Raw genomic sequence first — 16893 nt, 5'->3', positions numbered from 1 at the left:
TAACCTGATGGGAGAGCAAACAATTCCAAACGAGGTAAGGTAATTCATATCTATCAGAGCCAATGCAGTGTTATTTTACATGGGAAACACCAAGGGTAAATATTGAAATGATCAAATTAAGAGCTGCCCACTATTGGTAGAATCATCTTTGCCACATACAGCCAACAATGATAAAACTTTACTAGTATCTGCAGTGAAGTGCATATGCTGATAAGCGGAATGCCTACAATGCTAACTTCCGACAAAATGCCCTAGTAGTACATGCATTTCTTTGAAATGCAGCAGCAGTTACATAGACTGACAAATTTGAGCCCCAAAGACTGACAGAAAGCCACTGGTAAAAGTCGCTTGGTAAAAGAATAGTGAATTGCAAACTATTATTGTGCTTCCCAGTGTTTAATAGGAGAACTGGACTAGTAAAAAAACACCCTCGCCAACATGAAATAAAATAAGATTCAAATTAGAATTCAAGTAGCATAGCATTCCCTTAACCCAATGTAGGAGCAAGGAGAAAAGACTTACCTGGGCATGATTTCGGGCGAGTAAAGTGGAGGTGGGGAGCCAGCAGAGATGGTCAGTGCCTCAGTGCTGCCTTTCACTGCCTTAAGAGATAAGGCAACATCATTCCCTAAAGGCCCATTGGAAACCAGTCCACTCTACAGAATGAAAACCAAAGGAAGGTCAGTAAGGTCACACAAAGCAACCTGGTCCATGTATTCCCTCAAGTACACGGTCCCAAAAATGTGTTTGTCAAGATACTGCAGTTACAGGGAGATGCTTACAGAGGTGGACCGATGGGCTGGAAGAAGGCTAAGTGCCCCAACCTTGTTTTTGTTTTCCCAGCTGGGCTTATTTCCAAACTCTGGATGACAAAAGTCATGGAGGTAATTTGCAAGGGTGGAGGGCAGAGGAAGGAAATACTGAACTTGCCAGGAAGGGTTATTTCTGGTCACTGAAGAAGACAGCATTGTGAAGATGAGTAAGAGGAGCTGCCCATATCATCAGATGTTGTCTTCTCATGATGATGAAATGTCACTGTCTCTTGCCTGCCACTGCCCTAGCATCTACTTTAGAAGGAAAACCCTGAATATAGAGACAGCACAGCTGCTTTGGAGTAGAGCTAGGCTCCCAAGGCACCATAACTGTCACAAACACTAAAAGGAAACACTGATGAAATGAGAATGGCAAAAGCAGTTTATCTTCAGTGCTATGAAATATAAGTGATGGGTTTTGAGAAATTTATTGCACAGAACCACAGTAAAGCCTTTTCTTTTTTTAAAAGGGACTTCCATGATTTAGGTTAAAATATACTGTTCAGTTACTGTTACTATTGGTTAGGCGTGAGTCATTTTTAAAACAATCACCTGAATGCATGCTTAAAAATAAAAGCATATATATCACTTTGAAGAATTAGTGAATATACTTACTGGCACCAACCACCTGGGCAAAACTGTTGGTGGTGAAGACACCTAAAACCCAGAAGCAAAAATGATCTTAGAAACACAGAAAGACATAGGAAGTGTTTGTCTATTGCTCTCCTAAGGCTCTCCACTGCTCTCCCCTCTCTTTTATCACCTCATTACGTCAAAGAGATCACATAGCTGAACAGCAGCACAGGCAGTATCACTGGTACCCCTCCTTAAAACGCCTAGGGCTAGAAGAAAGGCTATCCCAAGAGGTAGCCATGTTCTCTATACATCACTGAGGTTGAAGAGACTACCCATAGCCTTAAATCCCTGGCGGAAAAGGAAATGAATGAATGAATGAATGGTGGCACCCTATTCTCCAAAGGAGCCCAGGGAAGCCAAGAGAGCAGACAGATGGCTTGTTTCTTCACTCACGGAGAATCAGGAGAGTGGGTTCTACTCTAAGTACTAATCACAGAATAGTTGTATCAGATTTCTTAAAATGAAGCAAGCTCATATCAGAAAATTATTCCAAAACCACCCAGCTGCAGTGGGACTCATTCCTTCCATTGGTTTGCATGTAATGTAATTCTCAACGGCTCTCTTAACATTCGCCACGTGTAGACATTTTGTTCTGTCAGATACTTGTTTGGCTCAAAGGAAGGTTTTAAAGATACCAGTAAGAAAGGAGGGTCATGGGCTGGCAGAAAAAAATTACTGCCTAGGCAGGACTTGCAGACAGTCCAGAATTTTGCTTGCATGCACATGTAGTACAGGATTCTAATGTAACTCAACTAGCCCAAAGGCTCACTTAGAAAAGAATTATTACATGAGAAACCAGCTTAGACAAGTATCAACTGCAACTACAGATGCCTTGTGTGCAAATGATGGAAGCATAAATCAATCATGTTTTCCTTCTAAAATTATCAACAGCACAATGAAATCATTGAGTTCCATTTAATTTCCACTCTTACCCGAGGCATGGCTTCTGTAAAGTCAATTAGATTCTCTGCCTGTGATGTTAACAAAATCTCTAAGTCCTCTGGAGAGTTCTGCAAAACACAAGTTAATTAAATTACAATCTGTCACCGGGTGGAACTGCTGGTTTCCCCCTCTACTATCTCATCCACTTTTGAAAAAGCTGCAAGTTGTGAGGATGAAGCTTGTGAATCTATTCCTCTTATATGTTGGTTTGGTATACAAGAATACACTTTTCATTAAGCCATTGAAACAATAAAATACAGTAGCAAAGAATCCCACTGTTGCTAACCTAAACTGCATGCAATGGGAAGCTCAAACCACATGTAAAGAAGGTTTCCTATACACAAGCTCTTCAGTTTGAGAGAATAGTGACTTTTATGGAAGGCTTTCAAAATCCTAGCTTGTCCATAATTTTAAACATCACGCAGTGCACAGCTAAACTATGGAATCTGCTCCCACAAGAGGTAGAGATGGCCACCAACTTGGATGGCTTAAAACGATTTGGCAAATCAATGGAGGATAAAGGTACCAATGGTTAATAGCCACAATAGCTATTGTTTCCACCTCCACTGTCAGAATACAATATGCCTCTGTTTGCTGGGGATTGCAAGTGTGGAGAGTGCTGTTGTGCTCCGTTCCTGCTTGTGGGCTGCTGATACACATATGGGTGGCCACTGTAAAAACAGAATGCTGGACTAGATGGGACTTTGGTCTGATCCAGCAGGCTCTTCTTATGTTCTTATGAGTATCTTGCATGAGCCTTGGGCTTGAACCCTCTTCCCCTGGGGGAATTTATCATACATAATAAACTGCAGTTAGCTAGAAACAGAAGTAGACGCACCCAATCTTCTTGGGCTTTCCCTGAATAAGAGAGAGACGAGATGGGGAGTGCATACAGTTCATACACACAGTAATGTTTAGCTATGGCTTAATGGTATGCCTGAACAAAGCCAAAGTGTCTGGGTGAATCAAGAAACGCTGCAGTTAGAAAAGGAATGTTGCTGCATGTTTCAATGCACAACTAAGTGTTTTGTATGCAGCCCCTACTCTTCTGTGCTGCAATTGTAACTGACTCCTGCTGGAAAACCCACTAGTCCCCACAAAGATACAACATACCTTTACAATAGCAGCCTCCTCTGTAGGAGCCAGATTAGGAGGACTCAAAGAATCCTCAGGGCTAGAGGCAGCATTATCCTCATTTAATTCATTCCTGCAAGATGAAAACACGTCCACCATCATGCACAGCATGTGCAAAATAACCAGTATTGCTCTTCACAAACAATCTGAAGACATGACAAATGATCACTGTGCCTCATGGCAAAGAAAAGATTATTGCCTGGGAGCAAAGGGTGCCTTTGAAGTCTTTTGTCATGTGAACGACAGCATCTTAGCACCTGCTGCCTCAGGCAAGCCCCCTAAAATGCATTGTGCTGCGGACAGATGGCTGCAAAAAGACATTATTCCAGAGTATTCAGCACAGACTCCTTTACAGGAATCCAAGTAATGGCCAGATAAGAGGATGCCAAAAGCTCTGTCCACTCTCAGGCACATGCAAAAAGGACAATCTATATGGCAACAATGCTTTCAGAGATCTATTTAACATATGAAGTCATGAAAAGATGGATAATCGCCGTGGTTTCATACAACTGTCTTAACTGATATTGTATTTTTACATTCTCTCGCATGCAATCATTTCATTCCTTCTTATGCACAAATGATTCTTTGATCCTATTTCTCCCAGCAGTGAAACTTCAGATGTGACAGTTCTTTGGGTTTACAGGGTGTAAAAATTTGTATCAATCAGTAAAAAGGCAGGAGGAAGGGGAGGAGAGAGAGGAACACTTTGCCTTTTGCAAACTCAGCAAGGACCATGTTATTAAATAAAGGACTAATGGTTTAGAAACAAAACAAAACAAATGAGCAAATTAGGGGCACAGCAGAGTTGGTTATAATTCCAACCATAAGCCATGAGAAGAGTATTCAGTGAATGTATGAGAGAACTCAATTAGTAAAGATACGAAGACTCTTCATTAGCATATTGGTTTCCATGGAAGTAAGCAATGATGCAGCTAGAATGAAGCAATTCTAATATGCCCTGAAGCACACCACCATAATCTTTTATCTTTAGATATTGCCCTTTACTAAGTAGTGCAGGGCTACAGCTGAAACAACAACTGGTCCTCTTCAGAAAGCTAAGGGAGCTTAAGATTTTATTTTATTTTATTCCTAAGGCTTTTTATCCACTTTTCTACATAAAGGTGGCTAATAAACAAAAATCCAGGAGTAGCTACAATCAAATTTCAGACCAGTAGATGTGGTGGAATCCATGAAAAAGAACAATTACCCAGAAAAAACTCACAGAAATAAAACTATTTTCATTGCTTTTCTCAAAGCATACAGTGATGGAAGGTTGCTCCATATTCTGGGTGCCACAACTGAAAAGGCTGTGAAGAAATGCAAAACCGAATTTATAATGCCTTTAAAAATTATTTCTTGTATTGATTTTGTGTTATAAATAGGATGGCAACACTGTCACGGAGCTGGATGGACAGCAACAGTGCCCAAGAGGAAGCACTCCACTAAGACGTTGAGTTCTGTTCCTCTAGTATTGATTGTTTAGACTGTGAATAAGCCATACTAATTGTTCCTGGGTTTCTGGCAGACAAGCAAAATGACTAACCTGGCTAGAAATTGCTAGGATTAACTGAGTGAGCCACTCAAATGCTGAGCTGTTTTATTCTTTCCTAGACTTAATCTCTAAGCAATCTTCCTGCTGTTTCCCTGCCTTAAGAATATTCCCTCCCAAAGGACTTACGGAATGAAGGCATTGGAGATAGGAATCACTTTCAGCCTCTCTCTCGACTCCTGGAACACGGGGCTGTGGGCTCTCAGAGGGCTGTTCTGAACTTTTCCAGACAGAAGAATGCTCCTGAACAAACCAGACCCAAAAGTTTGACTATGAGCATGTCATAGGAATTCTAAGATCTCATATATATAAATCATACCACCTTTGCCACTATTCTCCAGTGAACAAACCTTTGCATTAGCAATAAAAAGCCAAGGTGTAGGCCAGTGCTTCTCAAACTTGGGTCTCCAGCTGTTGCTGGGACTACAACTCCCAACATCCCTAGCTAGGCAGGACCAGTGGTCGGGGATGATGGGAGTTGTAGTCTAAAAGCAGCTGGAGACCCAAGTTTGGGAAACACTGCTTTAGGCTATTTTCAACCATGCGCCCAAGGCTTTAGTGCAATGTAGATTTCAATAAGGACACGGGTGGTGCTGTGGGTTAAACCACAGAGCCTAGGACTTGCTGATCAGAAGGTCGGCTATTCGAATCCGCGTGATGGGGTGAGCTCCCGTTGTTCGGTCCCTGCTCCTGCCAACCTAGCAGTTCGAAAGCACGAAGTGCAAGTAGATAAATAGGTACCGCTCTGGCGGGAAGGTAAATGGCGTTTCCGTGCACTGCTCTGGTTCGCCAGAAGCGGCTTAGTCATGCTGGCCACATGACACGGAAGCTGTATGCTGGCTCCCTCGGCCAATAAAGCGAGATGAGCACTGCAACCCCAGAGTCGGCCACGACTGGACCTAATGGTCAGGGGTCCCTTTACCTTTACTAGATTTCAATAAAGCATAATTCTGCTAGACGTAGGAAGAAGTAAGTCTGGGCAAATGAAATAAAGTTGACTGTATATAGATAGATATACCAGGAACCAATTTATTCTGCATAATTTTTTACGCTTCTGCTCGACAACAGAGGGAAAGAGTACACATTCGAGAGAGCTATATGTATGGCAGAGTTGAGCAGCATTCAATTATGACCATGGAAAATCAAGCTCACATCTCCTCTTAGTGACGAAGCTTCCTGTGTGGCCCTGGGCCAGTCACACGTGCTTGGCCTAGCTTGCCTCAGAGGATTGTTCTGACAATAAACGTAGCACCGCCCTGAACAGTGGTGGGAGCACATACAGGTGATTTCTGGTTGAATTCCTGTCATCTCCAGCTAGAAGAATCCAATAGCAGGGGAGGTATCTCAGCCTGAGACCCCGGGCAGCTGCTGTTAAATCACAATGGGTAATACTAGGCTACACAGGAAAACACTGTGTTTTGGTGTAAGGCAGCTTTCTATGCTAGGTGGAATAAGAATGCCACACTCATATAATTGCCCACATGCATTCAAACAGATCCCCACAGCCTGAGTGGATAGAAACAGAGTATTTTAAAACTAAAGCGAACATTCTCAGGATACTGAATTCTACACTGGAGCTGTGCAAGATTAGAGAATTGCAGAATTCCACCTCTCTTTCCATCTTATGCACCCAATCTAGTACCAATTTAGCAGACAAAAATCTTTGCAAATCCTTAGCCTGCGGGAAGCCAAGAGTTGCTGGTGCCAGGACTTCCCATGGCATTTACATCACACACCAGTGCACTGAAACTAATTCCTTTTCTGCCTCTCAGAAGGGCAGCCAAGAAGTGACACTAAGCCATGGGAATTCCTCTACCCTCCATATACTTGCATTTGATCTGTAGGCCAGGTGGTGATATCCTCCCTCTCTCAGGTTCCCAATCTAGTAATGAGGAAAAGTAATCTCTCTCTCTCTCTTTAAAGGGCTAAGCACTTTCATTGGGTTCATGAATTCAAGGGACAAGCAGTCAAGCCTACTTGTAAATTAAGCATTCATGATAACATCTTTCTAAACTACCAGCTAACTCCAGTTTTATGGGAACCTTTCCCATGTGGCTTCTTGATTCACAGAGTAACTGAAGCAAACTGCCCACACTGCCATGAGCGCAGTTATACCTGAATCCCTCAGCACAATTCACCCTCAGTGCCTATACCTGCCAGCAGCATCTTGAAGGTTGGTGTTCTTGTTGCCAGACATGCTGTCCTCCCTCATGACCTGAAAGAAAAGAGACATAACAGAACACTTTAGAAACTGAGAATTTTGCAGAGATTTATGATTTTATAAAAAGCAAGGCCATTCCGCTGCAACAGGTCAAGGACAGGCTACATGCTTACTGTGAAAAGGAAACAGAATAGAGTTCTAATGATCAGAACTGAAACAGTCCCATTTTACATGGACAACGTATACCAATACATATTTATTTTAAAATTTAAACACCACCTTTGCATCTTATTAGGCTTTCTAAAGTGGTTTACAATACAAAATAAGTATAATACTAAGCTCCACAATAAAAGGAAGAAAGACAAAAAACAAAACAAAAACAAAACACCAACCACACAGCAAGGTCAAAATAGTTGCATCAAAAACAGGCAGATACAAATCACTCACTCCCCATAGCTATCTCCAAATGCCCTGATTAACAAAAGTTATTACACTTTCAAAACCAGCAGGGAGCCAGGCTGCACAGAAAGGATACTGAGATAGAAAACCATACTGTATCTTGTAGCCTGCTTAGCATTCAGAGATATCTCACTTTGATGCTTCTGTATAGCATGAGCACATCAAGTATGACCCCAAGTACTTATTCGTATTCAATCACTTGTGATCTGAAAGTCAAGTTGGGCTCTGAATCCTACAGTGTGCCTGTTAAATATAATTTCCTGAGTAATATTAAACTGACAGCTTTGGAAATGAGAATTAGAGAATGCAGCAACTTTTTATGTGGCAGCACCTGTGACTTATAAGGTCCAGTTATGACAAGGGGACAGAGAGCTTGAACCATCAGATTTTCAGGAAACTATTTTAACAGCAAATGCGCATCATCGACTCCAGTCAAAATGTTTATTTAATAAAGAAAGAAAGGTATTCCACAGCTCTTTTTGTTATCAGTAATTACATCTTTCTGCCCCAAAGCAAAGTACGGTCAGGTGAAGCCCATAGATCAGATAGACATTTTATTCTGCGAGGGTATTTTTTATCAAGAGGGAAAATAAAAAGAATGAGCAAGAACAAATCTTCCAACCTGCAGATTTTGCAAGACTTTTAGAATGGAGGGGAGCAGCAAAGAAGAAAAATTCTACACTACCATGTGGAAAGGTGTGACGGGCCAAAGGACGGTTCTCTCATGCTAAATAAAAAAAAAAAGCCACCACTTGCTGAGAAAAAGGTTTGCACGCCATCTGCAATGGAAAGCTCTACTCATCAATATTCTATGAGAGCCACAGACAGAAAGTGGGAGGGCGCAAGACGACAGAGATTAGTTTCACCCTCAGGATTTTCTTAGCCTTCCAAAAACTGGAGCCACAAAAAATATCTGCATACCAGGCACAAGGAATATTAGCAAGATCTAAGTCACTCAAAGAAAATACTGCAGAAATGTGCATTTACTGATCCCAATGGCAAATGCTTGGATTACAACACTTACCTTGTTCACTGCCTCGGCCTGGGCCTTCAGAATGTTGCTCTTGATGTCTGGAGGCAGCCGTACAGAGGCACTCACTGGGCTCTCAATGGCATTGTTGAGACATTTCTCTGTCAGCTTCACCACCTCCTGCTACAAAGTGACAGAGGTGCATTAATTAGCAGCATCTCTCTAGGGAGAATCTAGGTAGATTAATAGCCACCGGGAGCAGCACAGAGGACACACAAACGGGGGTCACAAAACCAGAACCTGTAAATAATTACGCTTCAAACAGACAAGCAGGACTGAATACAGTGTACTGGAGAAAATCCTGTGCACTCAGAGATGTGTGGTTTCAAAAGCAGTACCGTATTTTTCGCCCCATAGGACGCACTTTTTCCCCTCCAAAAATGAAGGGGAAATGTGTGTGCGTCCTATGGGGCGAATGCAGGCTTTCGCTGAAGCCTGGAGAGCGAGAGGGGTCGGTGCGCACCGACCCCTCTCGCTCTCCAGGCTTCAGGAAGCTCTGCGCAACCCTCGGGAGACCGGCTCAGAGGGTTGCGCAGAGCTGCCTGCAGTCCTGGGACCAGCGCAGCTCTGCGCCGCCATCCGGAGCGGGGCGCTAAGGTCCGCCCCGCTCCCGGTGGCCGTGCAGAGCTGCCTGCAGTCCTGGGATCAGCGCACTTCTTCCCATCGCCAGCCCCACAAGCTCGGGGGACAGCGGGGAGGCAGAGCGTGCCTTCCCACTGTTCCCCGACCTGGTTCTTCCAGCCCCACACCTGGGGGGGGGATAAATTTTTTTTCTTTATTCCCCCCCCCAAAAAAAACTAGGTGCGTCCTATGGGCCGGAGCGTCCTATGGGGCGCAAAATACGGTATATACAATTTGGAGCATTTTGCAAAAGCTCTGACTAGGAACAAAGTTTGCTTGCTAATGTTTTGGAACACACACTGTATTAAGAAACCAGAGCCAAACCGGAGGGGCACATGCTCATTAACACATGCTTATTAGTGCAGCTATACAACTGGGATAAAAAGGGAAACACAGAGAGTGAGTATGGTATAGTGGTTAGAGTGTTGAACCTGGGAGACCAGGGTTAAATCCTTTCTCAGCCATGAAACTCACTGGGTGATCTTGGGCCAGTCACAGTCTCTCAGGCTAACCTACCTAAGGGTTGTTGTGCGGATAAAATAGGGAGAAAGAACTGTATATGCTGCCTTGAGCTCCTTGGGAGCAAAGGTGGGATAAAGTATTGATAAATAAACAAAATAAAAGGTACTGGGGCCAGGGTGAGGGGGGGAAATTTTGATTCCCATAAACTTTGTAAATGCTTGTAGCAAAAAGTAATTTTCCAATTTTACCTCCACATTAAAAATCCATTTCCTGTTAAGATACTATTTTATCCAAATGAGCTCCCTCCTCTTCCTTGTTGATGTCCAAATGGGGAGAGGCAATATTCTTTTTGCCTCTCTGGTTTCTTTCTGCCTTCCAACCAGAATTAGAGTGATTTGTAGAGACAATGGTTGCTGAGCGAAGTCCAGATTATTTAATCTGTCTGCTGTTGTATTTAATCTTCCAAGAGTTGGATTTCAATAGAACAATTACCCCCTCCCCTGTAGAATGCTCTTAAAAGTGAACTCATCCACAAAGGGTTCCAGAGAGAAGGCAGGACTCAGAAGAGCTGACTTGGTCCCAGGAGCATCAGAGTCGTTCTGATGTGCTTCTCCAGCTGTGGGTGTGTTTATGGAGTTTAGTCATGTTTTCAAGCTACTTTTTTCCACCTACTGCTCGGTATCTATCTTACAAAATACCATTTTTTAAAAAAAATCACTAATGAAGTTTTACTTGCATTGTTCCCTACATTCCAGAAACTCAAGAAACTGGAATGCCTGTGCATTTAGAAATTAATTGCTCCCTTCAGTGCCAGCATGATTGTCTAGATCTTGGCACTGCCAACCTTGCAAGCTTCCAGTCCAGCAAGTTGCCAAAAACAACAGCAACTCTCTTGTAAGAATAGGGCCATTCATACTACAGTTTCAAACATGAAACAGGGAGATTATTTTCCAACAAAATATTTCACTGCCGTCCTAACGCAAGAAAATAAATGCTGGCAAAGCAAACTGAATTTTAAACTATTTGCATCATCAGTTTATGAAAGGAATCTGAAGGTATTTCAGAATGCCGTTTGGGGGGAAGTTATAGGACCCACTGCAGTGAGATAAAACCTCTACAGCTAAATAGAGAGCCAATGGTTTGTGGTTCTCATCTTGTTGCTGAGCTTGTTGGAAGGTCTGTCCTCCCACAAGACTTCAGCATTATCCCTACATTATGCTATCATAAGTAATAGTAAAATATTAAACCATTTTGAGAAGTCCAGAAAATTAGCAAGTTTTAGCCCTCGGGTACAATTGCTTATTTGCTATATGAATATTTTGTACATAAGGAGGGTTAAGGTTAGTGTGGGAAGGAAATAAGTTGAGCAGTGAGGGACAGACGCTACAAATGGCTGTGGAGCCACCCCCAGCCTATGGAAAAAGGTACAAAATGAAATAAAACATACAAGCATTTCTGCAAAAAAACTTTTCTAAAAAGTTTAAAAGCTACAATTAAGTTAGGCCACATCTGCATTATTGTATATGAGCATTAAATTCACAATTTTGTAAGCATTTGAAACGGCAGCGGGTAACACAGGGTTCCTGTGTTACTTTGTGCTTCTGGGTGCAAAGGAAATGATGATTTATAAAGCTTAAATGAGTTGCACCTTCACTGAGGAAAAGAAAACATAACTTGGCACTCTTAAAAGAATCCATTTAATGGTAACAAAACAGGTTAAGTACATGGTGATCTGTTCTGGATTTAAGGGTTCCCTGCATAGGATAGTCTGATATTGAAAAATCCACACATCAGTTATGCAAAGGCAGCTATAACCCTCCACACTTTTAAATCACAGTGTAAGACTCCCTAACACAGAACCTAGTTTATGCAAGTACCAACATGCACAAAATCATTAGTTCTATTCATATGGCATTTGTTTGTTAATATAAACTGAATACATAAGTTGAACAAATAACCTATACTCATGGGGGTCCGCATATTTTTAGTTTAATTATCGTTTGAGACACCTTCATTTCCTTAATCACTTGAGGTCTTGTTTTCTTCATTTTTTAAAGCTGAAGCACAATAAAAAACAGACTTAGACACTGATCAGGATTGAGTGTGTTTACTTCTGTTTATGAGGAAGAGCCATCAGAAAAGAACCCCAAGGCTAATCTTCTTACAGACTGTGTAATCTTTATAATACACTAGCCATGAACTGTGCACAAGGCAGATGAAAGCCATTGAGGAAAACGTGAGCATTCAGAAGTAACTACTTTTTCCTTGTGAGGTGCTTCAACATAGGCCAGAAAACAGAAAAAACCATGAGGACCTGCATGTTCCTCAATACTCTCAGTAAGCTACAATGCTCTGCTACTCCTGCCAACTAAAGAGCGAGCAAAAAAAGACCCATTATTTATTAGCTCATTGCCTTTTCATCCTGCTTTTCAACCAAAAATTGGCTCCCACGGTGGTCTCACAGCAATTAAATGATTAGAAAGCCATGCAGGATTCTGTCTGCTGTTGTTGAGTTTTAGCTAGATCTAGGAATGATGGAGGAGTAACTAGTCAAAGGCTTTCCTTCATTATCACTGCTAGCTAGAAGAAAGAAGATTCTGTGCTGGAGTTGATTCCAAGAACAGTGGAGGAGGAATATGATGTTAGTTTCCCTCTCCCCCATTGATATAATCTGTTTGTTGGTTGCAGAAGGTATGCATGCAGCTGGATGACAAGGGTCACACTAACATGCTTGTTTGTAGACTTAAAGCACCAAAATCCCCACCAAACCAGGCAAAAGAAAAAAGTGTGTTGTGAATTGCTGAAACCCCAAAAGTTTCTGATGGTGACTTGCATGAGCACAGGGAACGAAAAAATATCCCCTGTGTTCCCATGAATTGCTGGCATCTAGTGGACCTTGTCAGCGCATACAGTATTTCCTTGATGCTGCTAAGACGGATTGTTGCATGTGAATTATTTTAGAGAACATGACCTGGGCCTCAGAGTGGGAGCAGATGTTCAGCTCCACATCACTCATGGAAATGCACTTGGTTCTTCTGTTTGGTCAGGGAGCCAGTAACCTGGAGTTTTTCTCATGCACTAGCATGGAGACTCCTTGGGGCTGAAATTGTCCTGCAAGAAGCTGTCTGTCTTAGGAGGAAATCTGTTCTCAATTAAAGGAGCTGTATTCCCAACAAGATATGGTGCCAACTGCTACCTCTCAGACTGTAAACCAGTCTAGGTTATTCAGGAAGATCCCAGAGAATTTCTATCATATTCACACATGCATCTAGTCAGCTTTTACAGGGGTTTTCCAAAAACAGAATATAGGCAGGGCTAAAGAGCAGGAAAGTAACAAATTTCACTGAAACCTAAACTTTACACTCAGTAACTTTGGGAGGAATGAATACTCAGTACCTGTTTACTGATGTTTATGTTGGACTGGGAAACCAGCAAAGGGTTGAGTTCTGCTTCCAGCCGCTTGAGTTTCAATGATGCATCCTCACCTGCTCAAATAGAGATAGGATATAAGTCAACCTAAGACTGGAATGGTGCTCTGAAAATCTTTTGTCATTTCTGTCAATTATTAAAACCAGGATTACACTTTCCTGTAATTTATCTGTTTTTTTTAACATCGTCTGTGCAACCATACTTATTATTGCATATGCACCAGCTGGAAGCATCTGGAAATCCTACTGTTTTGTTAAGAACTGCGGTCTGTTGCAGATAAGCTCACGTTGGGAGGTTAGGAAGGATCACAATTCTTGTTGAACGTTAAAGCGTTCCAGATACTTTCCAGATACACATCAGATACTTTGCAGTATCACAGACAAGTAAGCAGGTATTTTAAATGTCCCAGTAACTCCCATTCTACCAGACATTTCCTTACCAAGAGGATCCGCCTTGTCGGAGGGTTGCTCCTTTGTGCCAACAAGAGTGAAGCCAAGCCCTGTTTGTTCCAACGCTTCAGCTGACCCTCCGGCAGGAGGAAAATCAGTAGTATTGTCAATACAAGTTTCCAACAATTCCTTGTTATCCAGTAAATCAACGATCAGGGGCACACTACATGGGATATGATAAGGAAACAAGGTTTTAGGCACAAACAATTCAAAGCAAGTTTCTGCAGCAAGGGTGGGGAACTTTAGGCCTAGGAGCCTCTTGATGCAGCCCTCAGGACAACCCACACTGTTTTTGATCTAGGCCCTCCCTAAGTCCTTTTGCTTTGCTGGAATGAAGTCCTTGAACTGAGACAATGCCTCTTACTTGCCTGGATAGAGAGATGAGTGCTCAGAAACCTCTGAATTATGCATGACTAGAAAAGAGAAGGGTCATATCCATTCACCTATGGCTCTGTCCCATCCACCATGCAGCCCCCCCCCCCAAAGTACAACTGCAGGGCTCCTTAAGCTCCTACCCAGCACTAAAAAATAAAAAACCCACAAAGTGTATGGATTGGTCAAGCATTTGCATATGCTTTTAAAGATTTATGTATGCTACCTTGAGGGCTTTTTGCTCAAGGCAGAGCATAATCCTTTAAATAAATAGCATAACACCGTGCTATCTATGATTGAGACCCTCTCAGATATTACACAATTATTTTCTAGAATGTGAACCATCTTGTGGTACCCACCTTTTCCTGTTAGGCAAACCACGAACACCTAAGCAAGTGATTATTTGCATTTTTAAACAAAGCTCACAAATTTGGCAACCACTGATGTGTGCTTTTCCTGATCTGCAATGAAGCTGGCATGCTAATAATGCAGATGCTTTTTCACAGTTGCTTTTAAAAGATCTGGATACAGATGGCAATCTTATGTAATTAATGTTATCCCAAGACGTCCATACGCTTGCGCCCTGGAGAGGTCACTTTGGTGCTGCTAACACAGCAAAAACAATGTGGGAGGCAGTAGTTACGAGTTACTGCAGCCACAGCCACAGCTGTGATTCTCTGGCAGTTTGGCTTTGCCCCCAGATGTGCGCTCCATTGTCTTTCAAGATAGACTGATGTCAACAACAACAATTCTAAGAAGCAATAGAATGGAAGTGTTCTGTTCACTCTGTTCATCCTCCTTACAATCTTTAGTACACAGCACTTCTCTTTTACTCTTCATGTCACAATAATTATTACGGTAACATCTTTCACTTCCATTTTCCTGCAGCACCCTTCCCAAATACACACGATAAAGCACCACCCTTGCTATAATACCCTCCCCAACCTAGACTGGGAAAACTGCAACCTTTGATTACATTTCATGATGATCATCTCATGAAGTTACCATGTATCAAAGAAAACCCTTCTTCACTGACTCTATTTGGCTGTTCAGTTTCTTCATATGACAAACACCTAAGGAGAGCAAGGGAAAGCTCAAATCTCTACCCCCTGGTGTGGGGAACCTTTGGCTCTTCAGATGTTCCTGAACTACCAGCTGCCACCACCTGTGGTCATTGGTCATGCTTGCAGTTCAGCAATGTCTGGAGGGCCAAAGGTTCCCTACCATCTGTCTCTATGCCCTCTGGTGCATGAGGGCAAACGTTTAAAGCAGGGAGATTCTGTACTCATGGAGTTTCCCCCCATGACTTAGAACTTTCATTATCCAGGGTTTTAAATCTTATGGGAGGCCCAATAGTACAGAAGGTTCCTATTTCAGAAGCTCATTCTCCAACCTGCAGAATGTGGGAAAAGAAAAAGGACGTGGTTATGCACTGGAAGGGGTGGGCATCTCTGCCATCTTAACTTTTATTTTTAATGGTTGCTTGACCCAGTTTACCTGAGCATGTTGCAGTGCAGCAGCAAATGTCAGATCCACTCACCTGGTGTAGATCATTATGCATAATTCATCTGTATGTCCCACCCACCCAATTTCTCCACTTTTTGATAGCACAGAGACTATACATGGCCTACAATCTGTGGGCAAAGGACTTGCAAAAATCAGTAATTGCTGGTATACAAACTAAAGCTGATAAAAAGCACTCCCACCACTTGGGACATCCAGAAGCAAATGCAACTTGTGATCCTGATCTCTAAGAGACTGGAACATTATCCAGAGCAGCTTACTCTGTATGATTCCAGACCCTCTAAGTAACAGGACTGCTATCATGTCTGGTTTAAGTTTGGTTGCCCCCATCCACTTTAGTTCTGACGCTAATCACTATTTTCAGAAACACCACTGTTCTGGAATCAAAACATGTAAACAAAAGATGCAGCCAAGTGTCATCAGAATACTGATGACATCCCAACCCAAATCTCTAGTGCAATTCTCACCAAAGCTTTGTGCAATTCTGGGGTGGATAACTTGCAGATCTCAGCCACATTTTATGTAGGTGGGGAGTAGGGAGGGAGGAGACCCAAAGGGTGGAATGGGAAAGAAGTTATCTTCTGTGATGAAGAGAACTGCTGCTCTCCCATAGAAAACAATCTAAGAAGTTAGGCAGCTTTATTGATTTCACTGGTTCTCAACTTCATTTCATTCGTTGATTTTCACAAGATGGAGATTAATACATTACCTTGTAGTGCTGTGGTTCCCGAACTATAGTGCACTCTCCCCGCAAGAGAATGCACAGTATAGTTAACAGGGAGGAGAACATCCTGCAGCCGGCAAAGATACACAAAGTGCTATGCTAACCATAATGGTATGTGTGAGAGAGGGAACTTCTGACCACAATATCTGCTTCTCATCATGTCCACCAGGGCTGGCTGATATTAGGAAATAAAACGAGGTGTGGTTTTTCTAGTACATTTCTAATACCATGATTGAATTAGTGCCCCGGTCCACACATACAAAGAGGTATGCGCCAAAGAGATGGCTGCCAGTGGGTTTTTAAGACTTGGGAGGTACAGTACATTTAGAATGCACCCTACTTAACAAATGTTGAAAAAGTATTCTGTGCTGTGTGCGCAGGCTTCCATTCAGGATGGGGAAATGATGTGTTGTAGCCTCTAAGGTTCCTATGTTTCACAATGTCTCCCTCTTCCAATCATAATGATGAGCAGTTTGCAAGTGTGTACACAGCCACATCGCTTAAACTGGCTTGGGCAGAAGGCAGGCAAAAGCATCAAGTGATCGCAGCAGGCCCATACTGAGATCCATAAGATTTTGGGTCAGCTCAG

At 42.4% G+C, this 16893-nt stretch overlaps 1 protein-coding gene across 1 annotated transcript in view; it reads right to left on the bottom strand.

The window, feature by feature from the left end:
- EPB41L5 (erythrocyte membrane protein band 4.1 like 5) overlaps window positions 1-16893 on the bottom strand; it is a 59426-nt gene that overhangs the window by 3814 nt on the left and 38719 nt on the right. Inside the window, exons 17-25 of the mRNA XM_083489292.1 lie at window positions 13675-13847; window positions 13203-13291; window positions 8718-8846; window positions 7227-7288; window positions 5203-5316; window positions 3504-3597; window positions 2381-2458; window positions 1428-1469; window positions 523-656 (exon numbers count right to left, since the gene is read on the bottom strand). Coding sequence (XP_083345418.1) covers window positions 523-656; window positions 1428-1469; window positions 2381-2458; window positions 3504-3597; window positions 5203-5316; window positions 7227-7288; window positions 8718-8846; window positions 13203-13291; window positions 13675-13847 — 915 coding nt within the window. The remainder of the gene's footprint in view (window positions 1-522; window positions 657-1427; window positions 1470-2380; window positions 2459-3503; window positions 3598-5202; window positions 5317-7226; window positions 7289-8717; window positions 8847-13202; window positions 13292-13674; window positions 13848-16893) is intronic.

This window comes from Podarcis liolepis, assembly GCF_965112155.1.
Source record: "Podarcis liolepis genome assembly, chromosome: 1".
NCBI lineage: Eukaryota > Metazoa > Chordata > Lepidosauria > Squamata > Lacertidae > Podarcis > Podarcis liolepis.
Note: the sequence above shows the minus strand (reverse complement) of the source record. Positions and strands in the feature narration are given on the sequence as shown.